This window comes from Artemia sp. Qi Xiang Cuo, chromosome 15, assembly GCF_049724085.1.
Source record: "Artemia sp. Qi Xiang Cuo chromosome 15, ASM4972408v1, whole genome shotgun sequence".
NCBI classification, from domain to species: domain Eukaryota; kingdom Metazoa; phylum Arthropoda; class Branchiopoda; order Anostraca; family Artemiidae; genus Artemia; species Artemia sp. Qi Xiang Cuo.
The window spans coordinates 15,840,214-15,868,013 of NC_142808.1; the positions used below are offsets into that span (position 1 = coordinate 15,840,214).

Below are 27,800 nucleotides of genomic sequence, written 5' to 3' on the forward strand. Positions count from 1 at the left end.
GGGCTATGGAAATAATATTCTTTAAAAAACGCAATGGCGATAGTAGCAATTTTTATAGACTAAAGAAAATACACAGACTTTAACAAAAATATTTTAGGAGAATGGTAATCCTTTATTCACGGAAGGAGGGGGTAGTCTGCATGTTTTTTTCGGATAAATTGCTTTTATATTGCTAAACATTAAACTTATTACTATGTATCTTTGGTATATAATTAAAATTAAAAAACAAACAAGTTTTTTCAACTGAAATTAAGAAGCAACATCAGGACTTAAAACGAACAGAAATCTTTACTTACTTGACGGGGGTTGCTTCTGCCTCAATACCTCTTTCTTTGCGTTAAATTTTGATTTTTTTAGAACTTTTGAAAGGGGCTATTATTCTAATTAAACGGCCCTTGTGTTTTAGCAATTGGGACAAAAAGGAAAACTTTTGCAAAAATAGCGAGGTATTGAGAAGTTTTGATATTCCTCCTTGCTTTCAGTTGAAAACTTGTTATTTTTAAATTTAATATCTGATTGTTACGAAATAATTGCGGGAAATCCGGCTCCCTCTCCTTGGAAAGTTCCTCCCACGTAAAATTACCCTCCACCAGGAAAATTTCTTGCGAACGATTCCGGATGAAAAGTTTTTCGTAGCGCACTTTCGTTTGAAAGAATTTGTGTTTGTTTTTAAAATAATGCAGGAAATCCCCTCCTCTGTGGAAAAGTTTTCCCGCAAATACCCCACCCCCTAGTGTAAAGGTGATCCCACAGAAAATTCCCCGGGATAATTTCTCCTGTGGAATTCTCCCCACCCCCCTACGGAAATATATTCTAGACAATTCCAACCCTGTAAGAATGTTCCACCAGATAATCCCCTTAACATCTCCACATATAAAATAATATCAGAAAGAAGCATCTTATAAAAAATAACATACCATTATTGTATAATAACATAACATACATGGAAGACATAACATACATACATACATAACATAACGTAACATCATAACATAACATAAGCTTCCATAACTATGGAAGCGTAAATTAGGCTTGTCACCAAGTCTTTTCTTGCAACATGAAATAACCATTCTCAATCAAATCGAACTTAAAACTTAACGAGTGTACTGGAGGCAAAGAAGAAAAAGCGCAAGGGACTCGCAAAATTCCTTGCGGTCTGGTTTCTATTTAATAATACGTCTATGCTTGAGAGATTATTAGTCAGAAAAATACCAGAGTGGGTAAAAAAGAAAAAAGAAAGTTCTGTATCATTAAATAATAGTTATATATTCTTTTTCCTTTCTAGAGAAATCTCTTTATCCTTGAGAATTATTCTAGGTTATTCTAGATAAATCTACATTTATTTTAGATAAAAGATGATTCTAGAGAATAACCTTTCTAGAACATTTTCTATCGATATTATTTCAGACATTTAGCATTGTTTCAAAGGACAAGGGAATACAGAAATGGTGTAGTGAGGAAACAACGATCAACTCTCTCTATCTGTATTCTAAGATTAAGCAGGGGGGGGGGGGAGAAAGAACTTTATAATATCGGCAAGGGAGAATTATTTACTACTAAAAAAAACGGCTTGCAATTTTTTTTTTTTATTAACGGATCAAAATTGTTTTTATATGCATTTCTGTTGCGTCTTTACGATTTGGACAAACATTTCGGGAGGTGGGGGGGGGGGGGATCAAACCCCTAACGAATAAAATATTATTTGTAACCCCCCCCCCCCCCATAGTACGGTAAAATTGTGTAGCCGTGGCTCGGTGTCCTCGTCTAAACACAGGTTCAAGACCATCACACGAATATTTCATCTGTAAAAAATTAGGCCTTTTTTATCGTTAAGAGAATGTTAGTGGCATTAAAATAATGCCGTAAATTGAATCAGTATTGAGCACTGGAAACTTAATTATTTATACAATTGACGGCTTTATTTAAAAAAAAATGAACCCATAATCAGAACTGTAACAGTCTTGTAGAATCTTCAAGGGAGTAAATAAACAAGGATTTATTTAATTAAGGATTTATTAAGGATAAATATATTAAATAAATAAGGATTACTTTTGAATTTATTGTCTTATTTTTGCCACTTTCTTTTATGGGTTCATAGAGGTATTTCGCTGATTTTATATGTGAGTATATTGCTTTATTTTATTTTTATATATATACTCTTTTAGTTTTATATTTTGATTGCTTGTTTTTCTTTAATTTTCTTTAATGTTTTTCTTTAGTTTTTCTTTAATGTTTCTCTTCTTTTTTTTTCTTAAACCATTTAGTCCTCATACCTCGTTCTTGTTTCATTGACCCGATAGGGGTTTAGCACAGTTTTTCTAATTATAATAAGGTTGAAGATAATTTCTTAAACCGCATTAGTCTGCCATAACATAAATTTTGTATTTTTTGCAAATCGCGGATATTGGTGAATGACTCACTTTTATGGTTGATATGTATTTGGTTTTAATTCTTATAATTTTTGGCTTTTATTGTTTTTTTCACATTGATTTTCTGCGTTTTGTTTTGTTGGTTGTTTCTTCGGCACTCTCATTGAATATAGTTTTTCGTTTCCTGCTGAAGAAGAGAGGCGTTTGTCCTCTCGAAATGTTCACTTTGTTGTGTTTTGCCAGTATTTCGTTGGGCCTTTAAAAACCCTATTTTTGCTCGTTTTTCTTTCTTTATGTAATTAAGTTGTTGATTTTGGTCTCGCATTAGGCTAAAAATTTAGGCCAAATAGACTAAAATGAAACAAAAAATTTAGACGGGAGAATTATCGCTCATTACTAGTTAAATGAGACCAGGAGCGGGTCTGATAGTCTTTTGGATTCATTTCGGCCATTTTATCATATATATTATTTTATCATATATTATTATACAAGATATTTTACCCACGAAATTATTTTTAGACGTATTAAAGTTTAATTGGCATTTTCAAGAAGTCTCTAGATTCATTTCTCTAGATTTATTTCTATTTTCTAGATTTATTTCTTTGTTTTTTCAAGATTTGGTTTCCTTGTTATATTATCTTGTAATATACCTATTTACAATGATTTTTCTCTAATTTATTTAAATGCATCAATTTGTTTCTATTATAGGAAATGATAGAGTCTATGAAACCTGGGTCTGTTGTTGTTGATTTGGCTGCAGAGGCTGGAGGAAATATTGAAACCACCCGTCCCGGTGAAGTTTACACTTACAAGGATGTCATTCACGTAGGATTGACGGATTTGCCAAGCCGTTTACCGACTCAAAGCTCTTTCCTTTATGCCAACAATATCTCCAAGTTGCTTCTTTCTATGGGTGAGTCAATCTTCAAGTTCAAGCTCTTTCATTTTATTAAATATCAAAAACTCTAAAAGCCAAAAATCCCTAAGATAATTTCTTAAACCACATTGGCCTGACATCACATAAAGAAAGAAAAACGAGCAAAAATGGGGTTTTTATAGGCCAAAATCCCTAGGGATTTCCCTAGAAAAATCCCTAGAAAAATCCTAGAATTTCCCTAGAAAAATCCCTAGAAAAATCCTCGAAAAATCCCTAGGGGCCCAGAGACCCATTAACTAACAAAATAAGACAGCCGATATCCTAATTCACCTTTCAACATCATCAAATCTCTTTGCATCAACAATATCAAGAACTGACACCAAAATCTTAAAATATATTAAACTCCACACGATTAACTGTCCATTTTAATACTGCTTTTCTCTTTCTTATTCCTCTAATCTTTCTATTGGCTATAGTTTTTTTTTATTTCACTGTTTTTATATAGTCCTCGATTTTGAGGGTTATAAATAAATTAAATTAAATTTGACGAAAAAATTCTCGTTGGAGTTTCACTTCTCTTCGGTGTACCCAAAAAGAAATAGCTGAAAACTCTGAAAAACGATAATCTGAAGTTTGTACCTTTGTTGTAAACTATAAACAATGACAATGGTCGCTCTTTGTTGTAAACTTTAAGTCGATTCATCTATAAAAAAAGGTCTTATTTATTCCAAGTATATACAATGCTCAAAAACTATGTTTCACATTTTGTTACGTCACTGCTCCCCTTGTGGCTGCATCGTTGGTTGGGCAAAGGTGGTTCTAGCCCTCTTGCGCCCGGAGCAAAATATTGATTAGTGCCCTCCTATATCCCAAAAAATTTCTATAACCCAAATAAAAACTTTATTTTAATAAAAAATAAATTTCAAAAATTGCAAAATAGTTGTAATTGTTAGTTTATTCAATTAAAATGTTGCGCCCCTAAATTTCTGTGCTTGGGGCAAGTGCTCCCTCTGCCCCCCTCCCTCTAAAATAACCCCCTCTAAAATGGTTTAGGGGCTTCTCTAAAAAATATAAAATATGTCTTAAATAAATAATGTCTATGAAAATACCATCCTCCGGTTCATCCCCTTCCTGCGAAGTGAGTTAAATTCGTCTCCAAACAGAATTCTGCTTACTGCCTGTGATTGGCAGTCAAGACTACTTTGTTTGCGAAACGTTTGCGAAAGTTGTTTGCGAAATTATATGAAACAAGCAGGTTTCTAACGAGTATATTCTTTCGCTTTATTAATTTTCTAGATTTTTTTTTTCAAGCTACGAGTTTTGTATACGACTAACTTGAGTGCCAATGACGCTGTCTTATCATCTAATTAGACTGATTTTTCTTACCTTAATTCCATTTAGTTTTTATTTCTAAAAAAATCTGTTATTCCAATTATTATTTTTTCGTTTTCCCTTTTTTTATAGGGGAGAAGGATCACTACAATATTAACTTAGAAGATGAAGTCGTTCGGGGCAGTATAGTTTTGAGAGAAGGAGAACTGCTATGGCCAGCGCCTCCTATTCCAGTCTCAGCGCAACCCACAGCAAAGCCAAAAGTAGTTGAGAAAGTGGCACCACCCCCCGTCAACCATTTTAAGAGAACTATGAATGATGCTTTAACATATACTGCTGGTAATTATAAATAGCTTCTGGCTCATTATGTCTCTCTTTCTTTCTTTCTTTTTCGTTCTCTCCTTCTCTTTCATTCTGTTGATCTTTCTCTTCCGTTACCTACTTCTGTTGTTAACTATAAACGATGCTTCAACATTTACTGCAGGGACTTACTAATAGCCTCTCTCTTTATTTCACTCTCAGCAGTATTAACATATACTGCTGGTAATTATAAATAGCTTCTGGCTCATTATGTCTCTCTTTCTTTCTTTCTTTTTCGTTCTCTCCTTCTCTTTCATTCTGTTGATCTTTCTCTTCCGTTACCTACTTCTGTTGTTAACTATAAACGATGCTTCAACATTTACTGCAGGGACTTACTAATAGCCTCTCTCTTTATTTCACTCTCTTTCTCTCTACTTCTCTTTCTTTCTTTTTCTCTCTTGTTCGTTCTCTCTCTCTTTCTCTCTGTTCATGTTTCTCTCTCATTACCTTCTTTTGTTGTTAACTGTGAATGAACCTTTACATACACTGCAAGTAATTACAAATAGCTCCTTTCTCTTTATGTCACCCTCTTTCTCTCTACTTCTCTTTCTTTCTTTATCTCTCACTTTCGTTATCTCTTTTACTCTGTTTATCTATATCGCCCATTATCTACTTCTGCTGTTAACTTTAAATGATGCTTTAACGTACACTGCAGGTAATTACATATAACTTCTCTCTCTCCCTCTGTCTTTCTTTCTTTCTCCCTTTCTCTTTCACCCTAAATATTTCTCTTTCCCACTAACTATTATTGTTATGTTTCATTAAAATACGAAATAGCTCAGTTATACAATTTACAAAATGTTGGAACTCGGTTTAGCAGAGTTAAGTCTATATTAGGGAATCGGATTCAAGTTGAAAAAAAATTTCACTTTACTAAATGGGTCGGTAACCTTTTATTGTAAAAGGGCCAAAAGTTTACGTGATATTACGCGGGCCGCACTTAGGTCACAGGTCATTACGCTCTAGCCTAATATTGTAGGTACACTATAATAAGTAGAGTACAGGTGCATCTACGATATTTATGTAAAAATATTTTAGGTTTAAAAATAAAACGCTTAATAAATATTTTTACTACATTTATTGTAGCTAATACAATCAAGGAGATTTTCGTTGTTGCATTTGACTTGCAAGTTTGTTTTACATTAGCTTGTATTTTTGTAGTAGAGACATGAAATATTGCGTCTCACAAACACCGAGAACAGTGTTTTTTTTTTTCGATAATTCAGAATTGAAAAAGTTAGCTCACAAATATATGTACTACCAAACATAGTAATTAATTGCTCAGCAAACCTTTTTAATTCCTTGTAGTTTTCAGAAGGCAAACTTCCATAGGAATCCACCAAGTTGGCTATTTCCTTAAAAGCTATTTTAAGTGTTGTATCACTTTGCAAATATATCATCTCGATTTGCAAATCACTTGGTACATTACTGATATCCACTGCGAAGGGGTTTGCGAAAAGTATCCATCTTACGTGAGATCTTTGTGAAATCAGGAACCCGATTTTTCGAACTCAGTTTCAACTTGTATTAATGCACTTTTCATTTTAGTATTTTGCCAAACAAAATTTATACCAGCTTCTTCTAAGAAGATGGATTGAAGATTCTATCTTCTAAGACGATGGATCTAAGAAGATTGCAGGAAAGCTTCTAAGAAGCTTTCCTGCAATTTGGAAAATGATTAATGTGAATATACCCTTGAGGTGATAAATATATTTCAAAAATAGATCTTGACTGATCCAACTGGATGGTGAGACTCCACTTGCCGAGTGGAGCTAGCTGGAGCACCAGTTAGCATGTGAGGCTGAAAAAACTTTTCTTGGAAATATTGTTTCTAAGAAATTAATGTGGTAAATACTGACTGCTTGCAGAAACATTCCCGACCAAGGTCACAAGGACAGCTCTCTCTGATGATGTTGCATTTCACAATATCATCTGACCCCTCTCCCTAAACACTTCAGGAGGAACATGAACTGTGGTCACAGAATTTTCGTCACAGTTGTGTATGTCACTTACATCAAAAGGATGCTTTTCTAGTACTGACTTCGGGTTTGAGAAGAACTGTTCAATGTTGACTCTGTTAAAGCTCGTTGAATGACCCAAGGTTGTGGGTTCAGGCTTGCGTAGTAACAGTTGTGGATTTTAAGCTCGAAAACCTACCAGCCAGTACATCCCTGTCTTTTTGGCATTGCTCTAGTTTTGAGGGATTGTCTTGTTGTTTTCTATAGCAAGGTAGTTGATGCAGTCAAAGTCATATGCACTGAAAATTGTAGCTATAATTAGTTGGGGTCGCAGTCGCAATCAGTCACATTCACAAGTATTTACTGTTGCAAGTAGTCACAAATTCTAACAGTTGAAAGCAGTCACAGTTTGAAAACGTCACAATAGTAGTAGTACTAATTGGATAAGTAGTAGTTGTAGCAGTCCTCAAAGGTTCAATTTATTACTTTCAGCTGTTTTTCAGATATTGTTCATATGCCCTTTTGGCAACCTGCATGCAAGGAGTACATATTGATTTTGTTCAATATTCTTGGAAATTTTTCTTTATAGTTTCGTCTTTATGTCCTTAGCTGTACCACACATTTTACAGATAGACCATTTCAACATCCATATTTAGTTATAAATTGCCCTCAAAAGGTCCCTAAGTTTCAACTTAATACCTTTATCCGTTCATAAGATGCCGTAATTTGCCCTTATGACAAACTTGGACGGACAAAGAGTCTTTTGATTCAGTTAAACATCCCCAATAATATGCTCTGAAAGTTCCAACGTACCCCCCTGTTTTTCCTGTGATATTGTACATACACTCTTTTGACAACCTGGATATGTGTTACCTTTTGATTTAGTTTTACTCCCCCTCCAGTTTCCCTGAAAGTGGAAACTTAATACTTATTCTGTTCCTGAGATATTGTATTTATGCCCCTTTGACAACCTGGATGTACTTAAACCCTTTTGAAAATAAAGTTACCATCGATTTTGTAGATGGGTGTCATCTGGTACATGCTGGGAAAAGTCCCAGTGTTTACCATATTCTCCCGTCCCACTATATACCAGATTACACCCATCTGCAAAATCAAGCGTTGTTTTATTTTCTGAATGTTTCGCCACAAGATGACCACCTAACATGACCAGATAATTTGATTTTCATTTGGTGCCCCAAACGCTAAATTTTACTGAACTAAAAAAGAATAAAAAAAGAAAATCCAAAGACAAAGTATTTTTTGGGGTGTATTTCCCAAACTTTGAGAAAGGTTTGCTCAAAAACAAAAATTGTAACATACCAAAACAATTGGTCTGGGTTGAATAGTTGAAAATCAAACTAACTGCTAGATGCGGCTTACGGATTTTTTTGAGAATGCTATAGGGCAGAATGCTAAATGGCACCCCTTTCACTTCGTTGTGTATTGTTATGGTGAGTAATATGGTCCGTCAGGTGCGGTGCGGTGAGGGTCTTGCGGGCCGTATGCGGGCCGCGGGTTGCCGACCCATGCTTTACTCTATTATTCCAAAAGGCTGTAAATTTTCAGTATTGTTTGAATTTTCTTTTTGAAGACTGAAGGCTATTTTCCCAGCAAAAATATTGTCTCATCTATGGGTAAGACCGGAATCATGCATTATTTTGGTCAATTATTTCGAAGATCACACTGCTTTTACATGGCGATAAATAACAGTTCGAAATACTGCTGAAATACTGCCGATAGCAGAAATACTGCTGAAATACTGCCGATAGCAGAAATACTGCTGAAATACTGCCGATAGCAGAAATACTGCTGAAATACTGCTGATAGCAGAAATACTGCTGAAATACTGCCGATAGCAGAAATACTGCTGAAATACTGCCGATAGCAGAAATACTGCTGATGAAGATCACTGTGTATGTAGTTTGTATTTGTGTGTATGTAATTTTTTTTCTTATTTTTTACTGTCTAATAAAAGAATATTTTAGAATTTATCCCTATTCGAACTGTTATTTATCGTTATTTTAGTCAATATATTTGGGCTTTTAGATTCCACCTTCAAATTCAAAGGCGCCTAACAGATTTAGACATATACCCCAGACATACATATATACTTATGAAAACTTGAACTTATTGAAAACTTATCCATCAAGTTTAAATTGTAAATGTACTGCTTCATTACGCAAAGCTTAGTATAAAAATATTTGAGAAATACCATTATCATTAAATTACTGTTAATATACTAAAAAATTGGATAAGAAATAGGAAAACTATGTTAGCAGCAGAGGCTGTCGGATAACCTGCATAAATAAAGAATAAAAACTGTTGAGTATACTCCTTTGGAAGGACGTTAGAAAAAATATGATGCCCCTTCCCCCCCCCCTCCCTTCCTCCAGGTGTTGCCACGACCCTGTGGCTTTTTTGCAATATTTTTGCAATATTGTGTTACTTTTTATTAGGAGTTGGGAATGCTCTTCCCAACTGACTACAAAACGCAAAAGGTCAAATATGACTCCCTTTCCCAGTAAAAAATACAACCCTTAGACTTACAACCCTTACCCCAAGGGCTTGAGGAGGGGGTGCTATCCCTCAATGACACAGTTATCTCATACCATTTCTCATACCCTTTGCCTCACCTTTTTTCAAAAAAACACTTTTTTGCAATATCTATCCTCTTTTATCTGTTTTTCGTACCCTTTGCCTCACTTTTTTTCAGGATTTGGCTTTACCTCACTTTTTTTTATTACAGATGGGAGATGGACTCTACCCCAATAACTCTACATATGTGACGGAAATATCTAGTCTTTTTGTGAATTTATCACTGTCTATTAAAAGGATTTTATCCCTATTTGAAAATTTATCGTCATGGTAAGGCAGTGTGGTCTTCGAAATTATATATGTCGTAATGACATTAATTGCTGAAAGCTCATCAGTTCAAGATTTTATTACACTGTAATGTGACGACCACATTTAGATATTGCAAAAAACTTTTTTTTGCAATATCTATCCTCTTTTATCCGTTTTATACCCTTTGCCTCACTCACTAGGTGGACTCTACCCCAGTAACTCGGTTTAGGTAAGGGACTGCAGTCCTTCTTTCTGTCTAACCTTTGGTTCCCACTTTTTTGCAATATCTATCCTTTTTTATCCGTTTTTCATACCCTTTGCCTCACTTTTTTTCAGGATTGGGCACGCTAACGGCTCTTGGTGTTGCTTCCCCGAACACTGCTTTTACTACGATGACGACCACATTTAGCTTAGCTTGTCTTGTTGGCTACCACACTGTTTGGGGTGTTGTTCCGGCTCTACATTCCCCACTTATGTCTGTTACCAATGCCATCTCTGGTATAACTGCTGTTGGTGGTTTATTACAGATGGGAGGTGGACTCTACCCCACTAACTCGGTTCAGGTAAGGGATTGCAGCCCTTCTTTCTGTTTAACTTGAAAAATTAAATTGGTCAACCATGACAAAACATTTTTTTTTTATGTAATTGAAAAACGGGGCTAAAGTCCAGAAGTATCGTACCTTTTTGTGTTTTTTTTTATTTTTTGTACGTGTGTGTAAATCTATGAACAATAAAAACGGGAATTAAAGAAATATTTTTGTCTTGCCATTCGGTCGTCGCATGTTTAATTGTTTGAATTAATGTATTTTTCGTTAAATTTCGCTTTAAAAATTTTTACTCAATCTGAGGCCTTTCACCTGACATGAATATTCTTGATATTTTTTTACTTGATATTTTCTATAACCAGGGTTACAATAAAATCGTGGGAAAAAGTTCCTGCAGTAAAAAAGTGGTTTAATGTTTATACAAATATATATATATATATATATATATATATATATATATATATATATATATATATATATATATATATATATATATATATAATATATATATATATATATATATATATATATATATATATATATATATATATATATATATATATATATATATATATATATATATATATATATATATATATATATATATATATATATATATATATATATATATATATATATATATATATTTTAATATTTATAAAAAATTATATTTTCTCTTCCAGGCTCTAGCTGCTGCAGCTACATTTATATCTTCTATCAATATATTTGGTGGATTTTTAGTCACTCAAAGAATGCTAGATATGTTCAAAAGGTATCTTTTGATTTATTTATTTCAACTAGTTTTTTTTCTTTCGGCGTTACAACGTTATTCATAATCAATTGGCATAACTGTTATATTTCTGGTTCTGTATTATAATAGTTCCGATTTGGTATCCAATGAATCCCCCCCCCCCCCTGAGGAACTTCCTTATACCTTAGAAAACCTATCAATACCGAGTGCAAAGCCCGGTTCTGACAGAAAATCTCAAATTATTTTGCGTTTCAATTTTTCAAGTAATTATTCGTTCATGCTACCAGGAAACTACCCTTTTATTTAAGAGAGGTATGCTACTGCTACTACTAATAAATCCCTGGATAACCATGCTACCTGGGGCCAACACAGCTGCACACACTTCTCCTCCATTACAATCTGCTTAAAGCTTCCCTCTTTACATCCACCCAAGAAGTTTCAATTTCCGTTAAATCCTTTCCTACGACCTCTTCCTTCCTCATTCCTCCTTCCTTCCTTCCTTCTTCATTCAGGGGCGACGTGCTTTTCATTTGGCCCAAGATGGATGATCAGTAATGACGATCTTTCGCAATCTATCATCCTTCATCCGCAGAATTTGTCCTTGCCATCTCACCCTTTTCTTCATAATAGCCCTTGAAAGGGGACAGTGTCAACTTCCCTTAGAAAAGGGACAGTCGGTCAAATGGGTACCCAAAACACTTTATAACAATTCCTCTGGAAAATAAGCCCTCCTCCGTTTTTCAAAGCGCCCAGTTTTTGAAACCATACTTAACCACTGTCACCATTGTAGCTTTCAACATTTTAATGGTGTTTTTATACTATTCTTCTAAAATTTTTCAACTTTGAAAATATTTTTACCCTCTATATATATTGTCGTCCTGTCGCACTCTGTACATAATAATAACGCGCTAAGAGGAATATGAAAAAAGAGGAACAATAAAACAAAAAGGAAAGGAAATAAAACGAAAAGGAGTATGAAAAAAAAGAGGAAAAATACGTCAAAAAACACAAGATTACGCCCCATTGTTAACACCTTTAACTTTAATCGCTCACTCAACATGGAACAGATGCTAGAACACTTCACAACTTACTTCACTAGGCACTTGGTAGAAGACACATTAGTGGAAATTTGCAATTCTGTTGCAGCGGTCATCAAATCTACGTGACAGTTCATACATTTTTTGACAAATTTCCAAAACACCGTACCGTCAGGAGATGTAGCTAGCTTTTACATCTCCCAATAAGCAAACCGAAGAAATATTCGCAGGACCTGAAGAATAACAATCACATTTGCTTTTTATCAGAGGTAGAGAAAAGTCTTTATAGAAGTGTCAAACACAACCATGTGATGGGGAAAACGTTTTGTATAGCCGATTCAGGATTTTTTAATCTACCTTGACGAGAAGTCCATAAGATGTTCCTAATCTTTCCTTCAAGGAATCAATTATAACTTCTCGTATGGATCTAATAGCTGCTCCAAATGGTAGGCCTAAATACCCAAGTGAACTGAAAGAGGAGATTGTAGCTGAATCAACTGTATCAGCTGAAAGAGAAGATTGTAGCTGAACCATCTCTATCAACTGGAAGTGGAGATTGTAGCTGACAGTGTCAACTGGAAGAGAAGATTGTAGCTGAACCATCTCTATCAACTGGAAGAGGAGATTGTAGCTGAACCAACTTTGTCAACTGAACCAACTGTATCAACTGGAAGAGAAGATTGTAGCTGAACCATCTCTATCTACTGGAAGAGGAGATTGTAGCTGAACCATCTCTATCAACTGGAAGTGGAGATTGTAGCTGAACCAACTGTATCAACTGGAAGAGAAGATTGTAGCTGAACCATCTCTATCAACTAGAAGAGGAGATTGTAGCTGGACCATCTCTATCAACTGGAAGCGGAGGTTGTAGCTGAACCAATTGTATCAACTGGAAGAGAATATTGTAGCTGAACCATCTCTATCAACTGCAAGAGGAGATTGTAGCTGAACCAACTCTATCAACTTGAAGAGGAGATTGTAGCTGTACTAACTGTAACCAATTGAACCAAATTGTGTCAGTGGAGACAATCTTTGGTCCAAACATGTGCAAGTCCGTTTTGGAAGCGGTAACTGAGAGAGCGATTCCATTCAGCCTAAAGTGAGCAGCATCAACGTTGTTCAGGAGTGTATCAAAATTATTAGCTAAAAGAAATTATTACCTCAACACACAGAAATACGACTACTAACTGTACCTCGCAACTGCATTGGGACTGAGACCTTACCACTTCCACAGGAAGGTACACACAAATGGATTAAATCCGCTTCTAAAGCGGGACAGAATCGCTTCGGAGTCAAGAAGGGAGTCAAAATCTTTTGAAATGTCAATGGCACAAACAAAGAGGTTATTTTTTTACTTTCTATGCCTTTCGAAATCGCTTGAAAGCTGCATGAATATTTTTGCACTGCGAGTCGTTTACGAACACCAAATTGGCTGTCGCTGTGATCACAGTTTGTACTAATTCTTATTGGTCTATATGAGTGGCAAGAATTTTTAGACCTTTTTGAGACGTTACTGAACCTTCACATATCGCATCAGGTACATGCTGTTGGGTGATAAAATAAAGAGCGCTATTTAAACCTAACGCGAGCAGGTCCAGTAATACTATGAATGAATATATCAGACTTGAAATGAAGCTGAAATAAAGACTTGAAATGTACTCTGATATATTTGAAATGAAGATAAAGGATCAATTTAAGCTTGAAGCAGGTGTAAATATTTATTACTAATTATATAATACATACATATAATGTATATGTGTGTCTGTGTGCATGTATGTATATGATTTATATATCTTATATCGTTTAATTAGTTATTTCCAAATATTAACCTAAATATTTGATTATATTTGTTTAAAACAAACGTAAAAATATTCCAACCATAAGCAAGAGTTGGGCCGCCAACCCCCTTAAACTCTCAGAAAGGCAAGTGTGTACATAAGCCTGAGTTCATTGGCTTGCCAGATACAATTGCTGCTGAATTGTGAACAGCGTGTGTGTTAGTTATAAAGGAAGATTAAGGTTTTTACCTTATGTTCCTATTTTGTAATTATTAAATATATTTATTTATTATATATATTTATATTATTTTCTTCTGGTTCCACATCCTTGGTTTTAGGCTGTCTTGTTTCCGAACCTATTCTAACGTAGATTGTTTCTTCATAATTGCTACCACATACTTTGAAGATCCTGATATGTTATGCCTAATCCAAATATTTGCTTATTTTGTTCATTAAGGGCATTATTTTCATAAAGATTATCTACGAATTATTTTTTGAAGAGTTTTTGTTAACTTGAATTTTTGGCAAACTTTTCAAATTGTTTCTGACGGGTTGGTTTGTATAGATTTGACTATTTAAGATCAGCTTGTCAAATTCGAAAAAGAAAAGAAGTTGATCTCCAAACGACAATGGAATAAAGACCCAAGAAATAATGCCGCCGCCTACTACTATCTAAACAGGGAGCTAGTTCAGAGGGGGTGGGGGTCGTAATAGCAAATAAATTCAATGAAAGGAGAATGGAACATGCGGTACAAATCAAGAGGTTGCAAATTGTTGGTCTCTAACTTTTCCCTCTACTTTTTTGAACATGTTTTGTTCATCCTTCTTCGTTCGTTAAAGTAGTTGACAGTTAAGCTACCCAAAGTATAGCAATCTTCTTTTTTTTTGTCAAAATTTTGACCATATTTGCTTTTTTCAATTTTCTTCTTTGCTTTCCTAGCATCATTGACGTATTTTTTCAGAAATTTCAACTTTCGGTTTTAAAATTTTGAACTTCTTAAAAGTAAAATATTTGTTTGTTTTCTAGGCCTACTGATCCTCCATGTTAGACTCTAGTCTAGTTTAGTAATAAGTTTCTAGTTTGAGGCGTAACTCTGAATTACAAATTTATTTAGTTTTAGGATGGGCTAGCTAGGTATGGCTTAGCAAATCTTAACTGGCTTAGCAATGGCCTTCGAAACATTAAGAAAGAAAAAAGGGTTTAATTTAATTAAAGCAGCTAATAATTTAAATTAAATAAAGCAGTTTAATTTTAATAATCCACTGCTTTATTTAAAACCCGATTTTCTTTCTTAATTTTTGTAAATGGAAAAGCAGTGTCGTCTAAGAAATTATTTAGCCATGGCTTAGTAACGTAAGCATTTATTCGTCAAAATTTTGTCCAAATTTTCCTTCTTTGCTTGCCTAAGGTCATTGAAATATTTTTGCAGAAATTTTGACTTTCGGGTTTTTAAATTTTGAACTTCTTAAAAGTAAAATATTGTTTGTTTTTTTTTCTATACCCACTGATCCTCCTGAGTAAGACTAATAAGTTTCTAGTTTGAGGCGTAACTCCAGATTAGGCATTTATTCAGTTTTAGGATAAATTAGCTAGTCTTTGTTTGGCTTAGCAAATCTTTAGCTGGCTTAAGCATGGCTTAATAACGTAAGCATTTATTTGTCAAAATTCTGGCCAAATTTTCTTTATTTATTTTTCTTCTTTGCTTTTCTAAGATCATTGACGTATATTTTTTTTTGGCAGAAATTTTGGTTTTTGGGTTTTTTAATTTTGAATTTCTTAAAAGCAAAACATAATTTTATTTTTTAGGCCCACTGATCCCCCTGAGTATAACTACCTCTATGGAATCCCTGCTGCAGCTCTGTTAGGTGGCTATGCAATGGCTGCTAGCTCCGGATATCCTGAATCCCATCAAATGGCCTATCTCGCCTCGAGTTTATGCTGTGTTGGGGCTTTAGCTGGATTGAGCTCCCAAAAGACATCCAGACTAGGAAATGCTTTAGGAATTGTAAGCTAAATTTATTAATATCTTGTTAATGATATCAAATTTTATTTAATTGGTTCAATATATAAATTTAGTATTTAATGGTAGTATTCCCATTGGAAATACAATTTCTCACGCTATTCATCTCCTAACAGAAGGCATCAAACGCCACATATCAGCTTTATATGCTTCCAGAGTCTTTGCTAAGCTTCGTTTCAATCGCTGTTATTTGTCAATGCTGTACAACACTGTTGATCTCCCCCACATTTTTTATATTGCACCCTTCTGGAAGATTCTTACAAATATTAATAAATTGAAAATCTGCTCCACTTGTTTCCGTTTCGCAAAATACCTACTGAGATATACAATTTCGACACGCAGTTCAAAGCTCATCAATAGTCTTCATATAGCAGATCCTACTATAGCCGCTGCTAGACTTATGGACAAACATAACCGACAGATTTCAAATCATGCTTGGAATCGGCTTCTTCAACACTAGTTACGTTATCATAGTTGTGTAGTGATTTTTTTTTTTTTTTTTTTTTTTTGTAATGCTCCGTCCTTTTCTTTTTTTATAAAGAGGGTTTTTCAGTATACAATAATAATAATTAAAATTATTGAAAATAATCATTGAAATATTAATATTATGCTCAGTTTTTGACATACACCTTTTTTTTTTGACGAATCGAGTGTTACCGTTTTTTTGTTTTTATTTAATATCATATTAGGAGAAACAAAGATTAAATAACGGTTGTAAAAAACCTTTCCAATGATAAGCAATGGTTGGTATCGGAAAAGAAAAGAACAGAAAAAAGGTTATTGCGTATAAACTATTCCTTATGGATCATAAAGTGAAATTCTTAACTCTTAATTTTTGTTTTTTGAAACTTCAGAAAAGAAGAAAAAATAAGCTTCCCCAAAATCCCTCGAGGGAGAACTTGCTAAGAGCCCTGAATAATTAAATTCTTAGGAAATTTAAAAAACCGTGTAAATTCATAAATCTCTGAAAATAATTTGTGGCCTAAGAATGTTGAGAAATCCCCAATTGCTCCATAAATCACTTTTGTATAAAGCAGAAATAAATTACCTCTATAGTCAGGATGCTGCTATTCCAAAATATAATTTTGGAATAGCAGGAATTTTGGAATTAATATATTAATTCCAAATTTGGAATTAGAAATGAACATATATGAATTACATTAATTGTGATTAAGTTATAGTTTGTATTTTATTTTTCCCCCCCCCCACCAAAATTTTTTTTTTTCCTCATAAGTCTGTTTTTTTTTTTTTGTATTCAGAAAAACTGAATCCACCGAATGAACGGGTGCTGGATTCAAATCTGTCTTATTTTTTTTGGATAGGACACGTTTTTTTTTGTTTTTTTATATAAAATTCTGAAAAAAAAGAAGACAAATACTATGATGGTACCTTTTTTGTTTTAGATGGGCGTGTCAGGTGGTATCGCCGCCACTTTAGGAATTTTACAACCGAATATTGATACGCTCTCTCAGATGGGTGCATGCATGGCAGTCGGTGGTTTGCTAGGAACTGGCATAGCCAAGAAAATTGAAATCACGGATCTGCCACAACTAGTAGCCGCTTTTCATAGTCTAGTGGGGGCTGCTGCTGTTTTAACCTGTTTGGCTACTTACATTGCTGAGTATCCTCATTTTGCAACAGATCCTGCTGCCAATATGATTAAAACAGCATTGTTCCTTGGTACATATATTGGTGGAGTCACCTTCAGGTAATTTGTTTCATACATTTTCAGGAAAGAGCTATTGCGGCGCACTTTTGCGTGCAGTGTCTATTACCTTACTTCTGCAAAAAAAGTTGTTGTTTTTTCATTTCTTCTGTAATATTATGAAGATCCGAGACACGCCCTTTTATTTTGGGCATGATGATAAGTTTAAGATTTCATTATATTTGTTATTTTCTAATGTTTACTTATGTTTATTTACATTTGTTTGTTCATTTTTATATTTTTTTTTATTATTATGGTAGATTATGTTGTGTTTATTTGCATGGCAAAAGCCACAAAAAAAAAAGATTCAGTTGATTTTCATGGTACCTTTGAGATTTTTCAGAGGGGTGCCTGTTGCAGTATTGCTTCTTAGTCTATAAATTCAAACCCCTACCAGGACAGAGCTGGAAGAGGTGAGGCGGGGTATAATGAGCCTTGCCAGGAGTATTTTTTTTGGGGGGGGGGGGGCAAGTACTACCAGGAGCTTTGGTTTCGGTGATTTTAAATGGTAATAATTCTCAAATTCCTTCTTATGTAAAATCTTTTAATCAACACATATATACAGTGTATTGAAGCATCTGAAAACCCTATTGTAGAGTTTGCGGTTATTCAGTCGCGTATTTAAACTTAAAACGAACAGAAATTATTCTGTATATGAGGGAAGCTGCCCCCTCCTCTATCCCTCACTCCTTATGTTAGTTTTTTAGTGCTTTTGAAAAGCTCATTATTCAGATCATAGTGTTTCAGCAGTCGCTCTTAAAGAACTAGTGCAAAATATAAATAGTTTGCATAAAGAGTGAGGGGTTGAAGACGGGGTAGTCCCCCTGATATGCAGAATAATTTCTGTTCGTTTTAAGTTTTAATGTTGCTCCTTACTTTTAGTTGAAAAAACCTTTTTTTCTTATTTAATTTCTTGTCGTTTTGAATCCTGCTCAGGCCTAACCAAGATGTGATTCGGGCTACCGGCTTCATAAGCTCCCAATTTCTTGCTGTTAAATTATATGTGTTGGCTGTTGTAAATAGATTGGTAACATCCCGCTTTTTCAGCTTTTCTGCTTAAGAATTAAAATGCTGGACTGCAATTAAAATTTTTGACTAAATTGTTAAGTCAAAGTTTTCTATGAGCAGTAGTTTTGTTAAGTAAATTTTTATTGATATTTTTGCTAGGGAATTTAGGTTGGACGTAAAGGGGTATTGTTGTTCATACGGACGAAAATTTTGCTTGGCTTTTGATCTTCTAAACGACTGAAACCGTCGCGATATCTACAATAGGGCTCTGATGTTCAAATAACACTGTATGTAAGTGGGAAAAGAGAAATATTACGATCTAAAATTGCTGAAAACAAAGGTCAATATAGTACTTACCAACCCCTCCCCCTCCCCCAAGAAATTTCCTGGCGAGGCTCGTGATGCCCCATTTTGCGTGTTCCTCTGTGCCGGTAGGCATGTGAATGTAATATTTTATGCTACACAGAGAAATATTGTCGCAATGGGAGGAGCCTTATTACTCCTCCCTCGGCAGCAACAATAAAGGCGTTGACCAAAAATATTCCCAGACTTCAAGGGGAGTTGGATATCAAATTCTACCTCCTCTTCCCATTCTACATTTATCTGAAGGTTCAATGAGAGTTAGGACTGTTTGGACATTAAAATGCACCCTTTGAGGATCTGCCCCTCTTTCATTACAGCGGATGCACATTTATATAGTATTTTATATAATCTGAAGCCAATCAGTTCAGTTAATGAAGCTTTAAAATAAATGTCTGAAACATTTTTTTTGTAATTAGAAGGGAGATATCACCCCGCAGCTCCCTTTTTCAGGCTTACCCTAAATGAAGGGAGATGCGAGATTAACAAATACACCCCCCCCCCCTCGCATACCCCTCCTTATATTTATCACAAGGCTTGGACATTGAAATACACTCTTTTAGGCTTCTACCACCCTTGCCCCCCCCCTTCTATACCCACCGGACCTTCTTCGTAATAGCTGATGTACAGTTATGTATTGTTAAACATATTTCCATGAAAAATACAGTGAATCAACTTAGTCGGATCAAGCATTAAGATAAATGTCCGTATTAACATTTCTCTAGCTTGGACTATGAGAATTTTCAGGAATGAATACGCCACCGTGTGGCACTACTTTCTTTGCAACTGGAAAGCCTAAAATTTACTTTTTTTATACTTTTAAATCCGTTCGCTATCTCATAGTTTTTAATCAATAGCAACTTGGTCCTTAGTTTTCATAGTCCTAGGTCCATAGTCATAGGTCCTAGGTCCTTGGTCTCATAGTTTTTAATCAATAGCAACTTGGTCCTTCCTGGGGCAATGTCGTTGTCATGTGCCACAAAATGGTATAAAACGCCACAATCTTTCTGGTCACTTTAATAGGGTGCTAAGTTTTTTAGTCTTCTTTCGAGTCTGCCCTCTTCTAATCTTCTAGGACCATCAGTTGGATACGATCAACCCTGAAAAAAATAAAATAAACACGCATCCTTGATCACTCTTCCGTGGGGAAAAAAAAATGCAAAAGTCCCTTTTTTTCTAGAGAAGAGCTATAAACCACCACAGTAAGGTTCTCTGATATGCTGATGCTGATATGCTGATGCTGATATGCAAGGTTCTCTGATATGCTGATGCTGAATTTTATGATTTTTATTGTGATCACTTGTCGTTTCGTTGGTGTTTCTCAGGCTCGTAGCTTTAGTGTTTAAAATTGTTTCAATATCTACGAAATTGCTAGGAAAAACGTGAATTGCTTCACTTAACCGTGCAGTTAAACCAAAAGTGACTTTTAACACAGAAAATAATCGAAATAATAATATAGTGGTTTTTGAATGGCGGACAGAAAGGTTCGGTTTCAGTCACGAAAATAAATAACTTGTTCAAATAAGTTTTTGTTGTTGTTTGTCGTGATGCATTTTCCAGGGTGAATTGTTGGATTTAGAAATTAGTTGTGGTGTTCAGGTTCATTTATATAGAACGGATGAAATGCGTATAGTAAGCTCAGAGGCAATTTTTTTAGGGGGGGGGGGGGTACAGAGAGGGCACTTGCCCCGGATGCCAAAATTTTAGGATCGCAAAATTTCAAATGAATAACCTAACATTTAAAATCATTTTGTAATTTTTGAAATTGAGTTTTATTGAAATACAGTAGAGGGTGAAGTTGGTAGTAAGTATAAGCAAGTTGAATCCGAAATTATTATTTTCCCATATAAAGTAAGAAAAGTCAGATTTAAATAAATGAAAAGTTTTGTTAAAGTTTGCCTTGAACATTTTTGGGAGACAGGGGGGGGGGGCAAGAGGGGCCAGAACAGCCACTGAGTAAGCTAAATCTGGGAAGCAATTCTAAACTAGATTCATCACTGGTTGTCTTCCGTTGGGTTGTCTATCGCCACCGCAATAAGTAAAATGATTGCACAATCATGATGTGTTCATAGCTGTTATCTCATTAACACTGTTCCTCGAATTTCCTCCCTTTTTTAATGAAGGATAGGAAAGTAGGTGTAGCTTTTGGTGTTCTAAGCGACTCAACATTTACAACTCGAAAAATCAGAATTGTTTCTAAATATTAGATGAATTGGCGCATAAATTCACAGAGGGGTTGTTGATCTTTTTTTCCAAATAAGTTTTTTTTTGGGGAGGGGGGAGGGGGTAGCCCTCATATCGCTGCTTGGAGGTAGGGATTCTCCTAGAGTTTAGTTATTATTTCTTGGAGTTCTTTTTCCTCATTTTCTTTATTTTACGGTTGAAATGTTGACCTTATTTTTTCTCTTTCACAGTGGATCGCTTGTTGCCTATGGCAAGCTTCAAGGTATACTAAACTCCTCCCCTCTTCTTCTCCCTGGGAGACATGCTCTTAACGCAGGTCTACTCCTTGCCAATATTGGTGCAATGGGGTACTACTTCTACGACCCATCTATGGCTACTGGTCTGTCTATGCTCGGTGCTACTACTGCCCTTTCAACAACTATGGGAGTTACTTTAACTGCGGCTATTGGAGGTATGTTAATTTTTTAAGCTATCTCTCTCTCTCTCTCTCTCTCTCTCTCTCTCTCTCTCTCTCTCTCTCTCTCTCTCTCTCTCTCTCTCTCTCTCTCTCTCTCTCTCTCTCTCTCTCTTTCTCTCTCTCTCTCTCTCTCCCTCTTTCTCTTCCCGTCATGGGGCATGGTAGGCATAGTTTTATTGTTCGTTTAATGAGAATTTGGCTTGATTCTTTAATGAAAACTATTCAATGGATTGGTAACGAAATATCATCCAGTTGGAAGGTAACCACTACTACTAACAACTCACTGCAGCATCAAGCCGCCTGAGGTCGATACAGCTACGTATGCTCCTTCTTCATCCCAATCTATTCAGAGCCTCATTTTTTACACTCTCTCAGGAAGTTCTCATTTCCCTTAAATTTTTCCTTATGACATCCTCTCACCCCAACTGAGGACAAATTGCTTTCCGTTTAGACCTAGACGGTTGCAACGTAAACTCTGCATTAAAGGGCACAATCGGTGACAGCGTTGCCATCTGTAGCAAGAAACTGCTATTTTAGCATTATTTAATTATGTTTAGCACTGTAGCACGGGCTCAGGGTTGCCACCTGTAACACGAATTGCCATTTTAGCACTATTACAGTCGATTTTTTACTGTAGTACTGAATACCGAAAATATCACTCCCAATAGTAAGATTTCATGGATATGACATGGAATGACAGGATCAACTAATATACCATCTATTTTAAGTTGCCTACCCTTGATTCAACGGTACCAGTTATGGTTCCATCTTAATAAAACCGGGTTACAGAAAGCAGGACAAACTAGCCATTATTGTATTAGATCATGTTCGTTTCTCTGCAACTAAATGCTTTTGGGACTGTTAGTGTATAATAGCCATAGAGCTTGTCTGAAAACAGACATATAAATAATTAAAACCATGATATGTTCTTTTTTGTGAGGGGGACAGGAGAATAAATATTCTTATTTTTTATTATTATTTTTTAAATTTAAATTTGTTTATTATTTTTAATTTTAATTAATTAATTTTATTTGAAATTTACTTTATTTATTTATTATTTATTATGATTTTACGTTAGTTGTTTTATTTTTAACCTGACGCAAAAATTTAAAATTTACTTTCCCCCCGGAAAAATTTCCTCCTACCCCCTCCCCCCACAAAACAAAACATAAAATTTTCGATAGTTAAACCTCAATTCCAGAGACGTGAGACAGAACAGAATGCACTTACGAAGTCAGTACTGTCAATTGAGGGGGACATTTGCCGTGAGAGATGATCCGTGTGGAATGGGGGCTATGGAAGGGGTAGGGAAGTTGGAGAAGTGTCTAAATAGTACATTCAGTTTTAGTTGATCAGAAAATTCAGAAGTGGGTGTGCTAGGTCTGACTTTCATGGTTTGTATTTTATGGTAAAAGAGACATGTGGAGAGGATGATTATTTTTGAGCTGTGTTTTCTAGAGATGATATTGAACAAGTGATGTCTTGTAGAGAATAAGGTATTTGGGAAGGGTTATAGTGAAGAGTTGTCCGATGTGCGGAGAGTAGGAGAAAAATTTGTTGCATTTTCTGGGGAAGTGTGAAGGGTTAAGGGATAAGAGAAAAGAAGTTTTAGAGTAAACGAGGGGAAAAGCTTTGGGTGGAAGAATTGATGAGAAACTGGATGTTCATTTGCGTTTGAAATCTGACGCGGTGTTTTTTCGTGTTACAATCGTTTTGTTTAATTTATTTTAATTTATTCTTTTTCATCGTTTTTATACGTTAATCTTTTTTCCTTATATTTTTTGCAGCCATGGCCCTGTTGTTTTTGTTATCAAAAGTACTATATACTAAACTATTTCCCCAGCTCCCCTACATATTTTTATCAATTGGTGCCACTGACTTAAAGATAAAATTTGTCACCTATTTGTCTTAACCTGGCTGTGAGCAGCCTTCCCTACTTGCCTTCAGGCCAAAATCAAAAGATGTAAACTCTCAGAGCCATCATCAGAAACAGACGAAGGCATTAGGATAGATTGCCTTATCTTATTGTTATCTTGTTTTATCTTTCCTTTATCTTGCTTTATAAATTTGCTCGTCAGGCTTTAGTTTACCTGTTGTATGAAGTGGACGTCAGGTTAGTTGTAAATTATCATAGGCAGCGCAGTAGCGCTGTGTAAGTAAAGAACGATGTTGGCACAATGTATTATTATTTTTTTTTCTAGACCAGGGCACTTCGTATCGAAGGAGTTGTCTTAGAAATTTTGAAAAGGGGTCCCACCATTTCCCCAAACACATCCAATCAAAATTTTGAGATAGCCATTTTGTTCAACGTAGTTGATTTCCAGAGAGAAATTATGTTTTTGAGGAGGACACTTCCCCCACAGCCCTCAGGGTACGGGTTCTAAGTTATGCCCTGGGGGCATATCAGGCTTTTATAGAAAGCATTGTCTTAAAAACTTCAAAATGTGCTCATTCGATTATAAGTTGAGAGTGCTAGTGCCCTTTTTAATAGTCGAAAGTGATTGGAGGGTAACTAACCCACTCTTACGCCCACCCTTTCCTCAGACAAATCCTATCAAAACTCTGAGCTAACCATTTTGTTCAGCGGAGTTGATTTCTAGATAGAAATTATGCTTGTGAGGAAGACTATCCCCCCACAGCCCTCAGGGCAAGGGTTGTAAGTTATGCCCTGGGGGCTTATAAGGTTTTCATAGAAAGTGTTGTCGTTTAAACTTCAAAAAGGGCTCATTCGATTGGAAATTGAAATGGCTAGTGCCCTTTTTATTAGTCGAAAGTGATTGGAGGGCAACTAACCTCCTTCTCACGCCCACCATTTATCCAAACACATTCAAACAAAATTTTGAGATCGCCATTTTGTTCAACGTAGTTAAAAGTTCTGGAAATTGGGTGTTTGAGGATGATAACTCACTCAGAGTAAGGGTTATAAGTTATGCCCTGGGGGCATATTAAGTTTTTATTCAAAGTTCTGTCGTTGAAGCTTCAAAAATGGAGCATTCAATTGCATAATAAAAGGGATATTGTTCTTATTAATAGTCAAACGTAACTTGAGGGAAACTAACCCCCCTCTCACGCCCACCTTTTCCGCAAACACATCCAATCAAAATTTTTAGATAATCATTTTGTTCAACGTAGGTGAAACTTTTGGAAATTAGGTATTTAAGGATGGCAACCACCCGCCCAAGCCCTCAGGGCACGGGTTGTAAGTTATTAACTGGGGGTATGTAAAGTTTTGTATAGAAATCTCTGCTGCTGATAGTTCCAAAAGGGCTCATTCGATTGGAAATTGAAATGGCTAGTGCTCTTTTTAATAGTCGAAAGTAATTGGAGGGCAACAAACTCCCCTCTCACACCCACATTTCCTCAAACACATCCAATCAAAATTTTGGGATATTCATTTTGTTCAACTTAGTTGAAAGTTCTGGAAATTCAGTCTTTGAGGATGACAATTCTGCCCTCCTGCCACAACCCTCAGGACAATGGTTGTAAGTTATGCCCTGGGGGCATATAAGGTTTTTATTGATAGTGTTGTCCTAGAAACTTCAAAAACGGCTCATTGGATTGGAAATTGAGAGGGCTAGTGCCCTTTTCAAGAGCTAAAATTAATTGGAAGTCAGGAAACTCCCGTTTCGCGCTCGCAATTTTCCGAAACTTCCAATCTAAATTTTGAAATAACGATTTCCTTTAACATATTTGAAACTTCGGGATATTCGGTCTTTAAGGATGTCACTCCCCCAGAACCCTCAGGACTACGGTTGTAAGTTCTACCCTGGGGGCATATAAGGTGTTTATTGAAATCTTTGTCGTAGAAACCTGAAAAAGGTTTCATTCGATTGGAAATTCAAAGGGCTAGTGCCTTTTTAATAGTCGAAAGTGATTGCAGGGCAATTAACCCCCCTCTCACGGTTATTTTGGGCATGTTTTTTTTTATATAATTTAAATAAAACACGTTACAGTCAGTATAACTAAAATAAAGCATTAAATAAAACCTTTTTAATAGTCGAAGGTGATTGGAAGGCAACTAACGCCCCTGTCACGCCCACCATTTCCCCAAATACATCCAATAAAAATTTTGAGATAGACATCGGAGGGCGAATGCCCCCCACGCCCATCATTTACTCAAACACTTCCGATAAACATTTTGATATAGCCATTTTGTTGAACGTACTTGAAGGGTCCGGAAATTATGTTTTTAAGTATGATAACCCCCTCACAGCTCTCAGGGCTAAGGTTGTAAGTTATGCCCTGGGGGCTCATAATGTTTATAGAAAGTGTTGTCGTAAAAACTTCAATAAGGGCTCTTTCGATTGAAAATTGAGAGGGCTATTGCCCTTTTTAATAGTCAAATGTAATCGGGAGGGAGAATTGCCTCCCATCTACCGACCATGCTCATCACTTCCCCAAACATTTCCAATGCAACGGGGATGTGAACACGTTGTTCTACACAATTAAAAGGTTGGGCAATAGTGGCTTTGAGAATGAAAATCCACCCCAATATCATTTATGACAAGGGCCCTAAATCGTTCCCTTTGGCGATAACACGTTTTTAAAGAAAGTTTTGTCGTAGCTGCTTTAAAAAAGGCTCATTCGATCGGAAATTGAGAGACTAGTGCCCTTTTTTATTAGTCGAAAGTCATCAGAGGGCAAACTTTGATATGACCATTTTGTTTAGCTCATCAGAAAGGTCTGGAAATTATGTCTTTGAGGATAACAAATCCCCCCAGATTTCGGGGCAAGGGTCTCAAGCTAGACCCTGGGGTCAGATAAGGTTTTTACAGAAAGTGTAGTCATATAAACTTCGGAGGGAGCTCATTGGATTGGTATTCAGACACTCTAGTGCTCTTTTTAAGAGTCAAAGTGATCAGAGGGCAGCTACCCCCTCCCCCCTACACACGTCGTATTGTCCCGAAATGTGTCTAATAGAAATTTCGATATAGCCATTCTATTCAAAATAGTCTAAATATCATACAATAAGACTTTTGGGGTTGAAACAAACCCCAGAGATTAGGGGCAAGGGTTGTAAGTTATGCCAAGGGGTATTAAAGTTTTTATAGAAGGGATGGTTGTTTAACTTCAGAAGAGGCTCAGTCTTTCTCCCTGAAAAAGACTATGTCAATATAAAACGAACAGAAATTAATCAAGAAAACTTAAGAAAAAATTAAAGAACTCTATTAAACCAAAAATGAAAAAATAAGTAGAATCAAATAATCTACCAAGCATACAACTACCACAAATCAGTATCAATAAATAAATGAAACCCAAAATAAATAGAAATTAAAATAAGTTAAACTCAAAACAAGCAGAAATTAATCTGAGTAGGGTTCTAAACCCTATGCTTTCTAAAAGCTAGAATATAATTTGTACTTTACTGAAAAAATTCTTTTAATGTTTTCATTTTTATGACTTTAAGAAATAAAAAAATAATTAAGATTATAAGGAATAAATATCAACATATGTATATTAAACTGACAATGTACATTTTTTAGTAAATTCATTTGAATTTTTTTCAGTAAAGTACAAATTATATTCTAGCTTTTAGAAAGCATAGGGTTTAGAACTCTACTCAGATTAATTTCTACTCGTTTTGACTTTGACTTATTTTAATTTCTGTTTGTTTTGGGTTTCATTTATTTATTGATACTGATTTGTGGTAGTTGTATGCTTGGTAGATTATTTGATTCTATGTTTTTTCTTTTTGGTTTAATGGAGTTCTTTACTTTTTTTTGAAAAACTTATTTTGTACAAAAACTTGTGTTGATTAATATAATACAAAAGTAGTAGTTTTTTTATTGATATTAAGCAAGATTTGTTGTTATTTTTTTTTTTTATTCATTTCTTTTTTCTTGATTTACCTTTACTCTGTTTTTTTTTCTCGCTCCTAATTTTGCCTTACAGACACCTTGTTTTATACCGGTGGAATATTCACGTTTTTGTTTCCTTGTTTGTTTATTATTTTTCAATTGCTTTAGTCCTATCTATTTCCTAGAATTTTTTTTTCTCTTTTTTGGTTGTTCAGTTGAGCTTCACATCTTTTATTTGAAAAATATATTTTCGTAATTGTTCTTTTGTCTTGTTACTGGCTATATTTGTACAAATATTGTAAAAAAAAAAAAAAAAAGAAAAAAAAACCACTAAAGTGAGCTTTTTTCATGGCCAGGGGGGGGAGGGGGGAATTTCTCTTGGATCTGCTGCTGGTAAGCCTTTAACATTATCAGTA

General features: G+C 35.2%; 1 protein-coding gene across 1 annotated transcript in view; it reads left to right on the forward strand.

Annotated features, from left to right (window-relative positions):
• The window catches only part of LOC148943379 (NAD(P) transhydrogenase, mitochondrial-like), a 100,155-nt gene that overhangs the window by 44,429 nt on the left and 27,926 nt on the right, over positions 1-27,800 (forward strand). Inside the window, exons 8-14 of the mRNA XM_089101643.1 lie at positions 3,078-3,282; positions 4,711-4,917; positions 10,077-10,303; positions 10,969-11,057; positions 15,659-15,857; positions 17,276-17,580; positions 21,360-21,580. Of these exons, the coding sequence (XP_088957769.1) occupies positions 3,078-3,282; positions 4,711-4,917; positions 10,077-10,303; positions 10,969-11,057; positions 15,659-15,857; positions 17,276-17,580; positions 21,360-21,580 (1,453 nt within the window). The remainder of the gene's footprint in view (positions 1-3,077; positions 3,283-4,710; positions 4,918-10,076; positions 10,304-10,968; positions 11,058-15,658; positions 15,858-17,275; positions 17,581-21,359; positions 21,581-27,800) is intronic.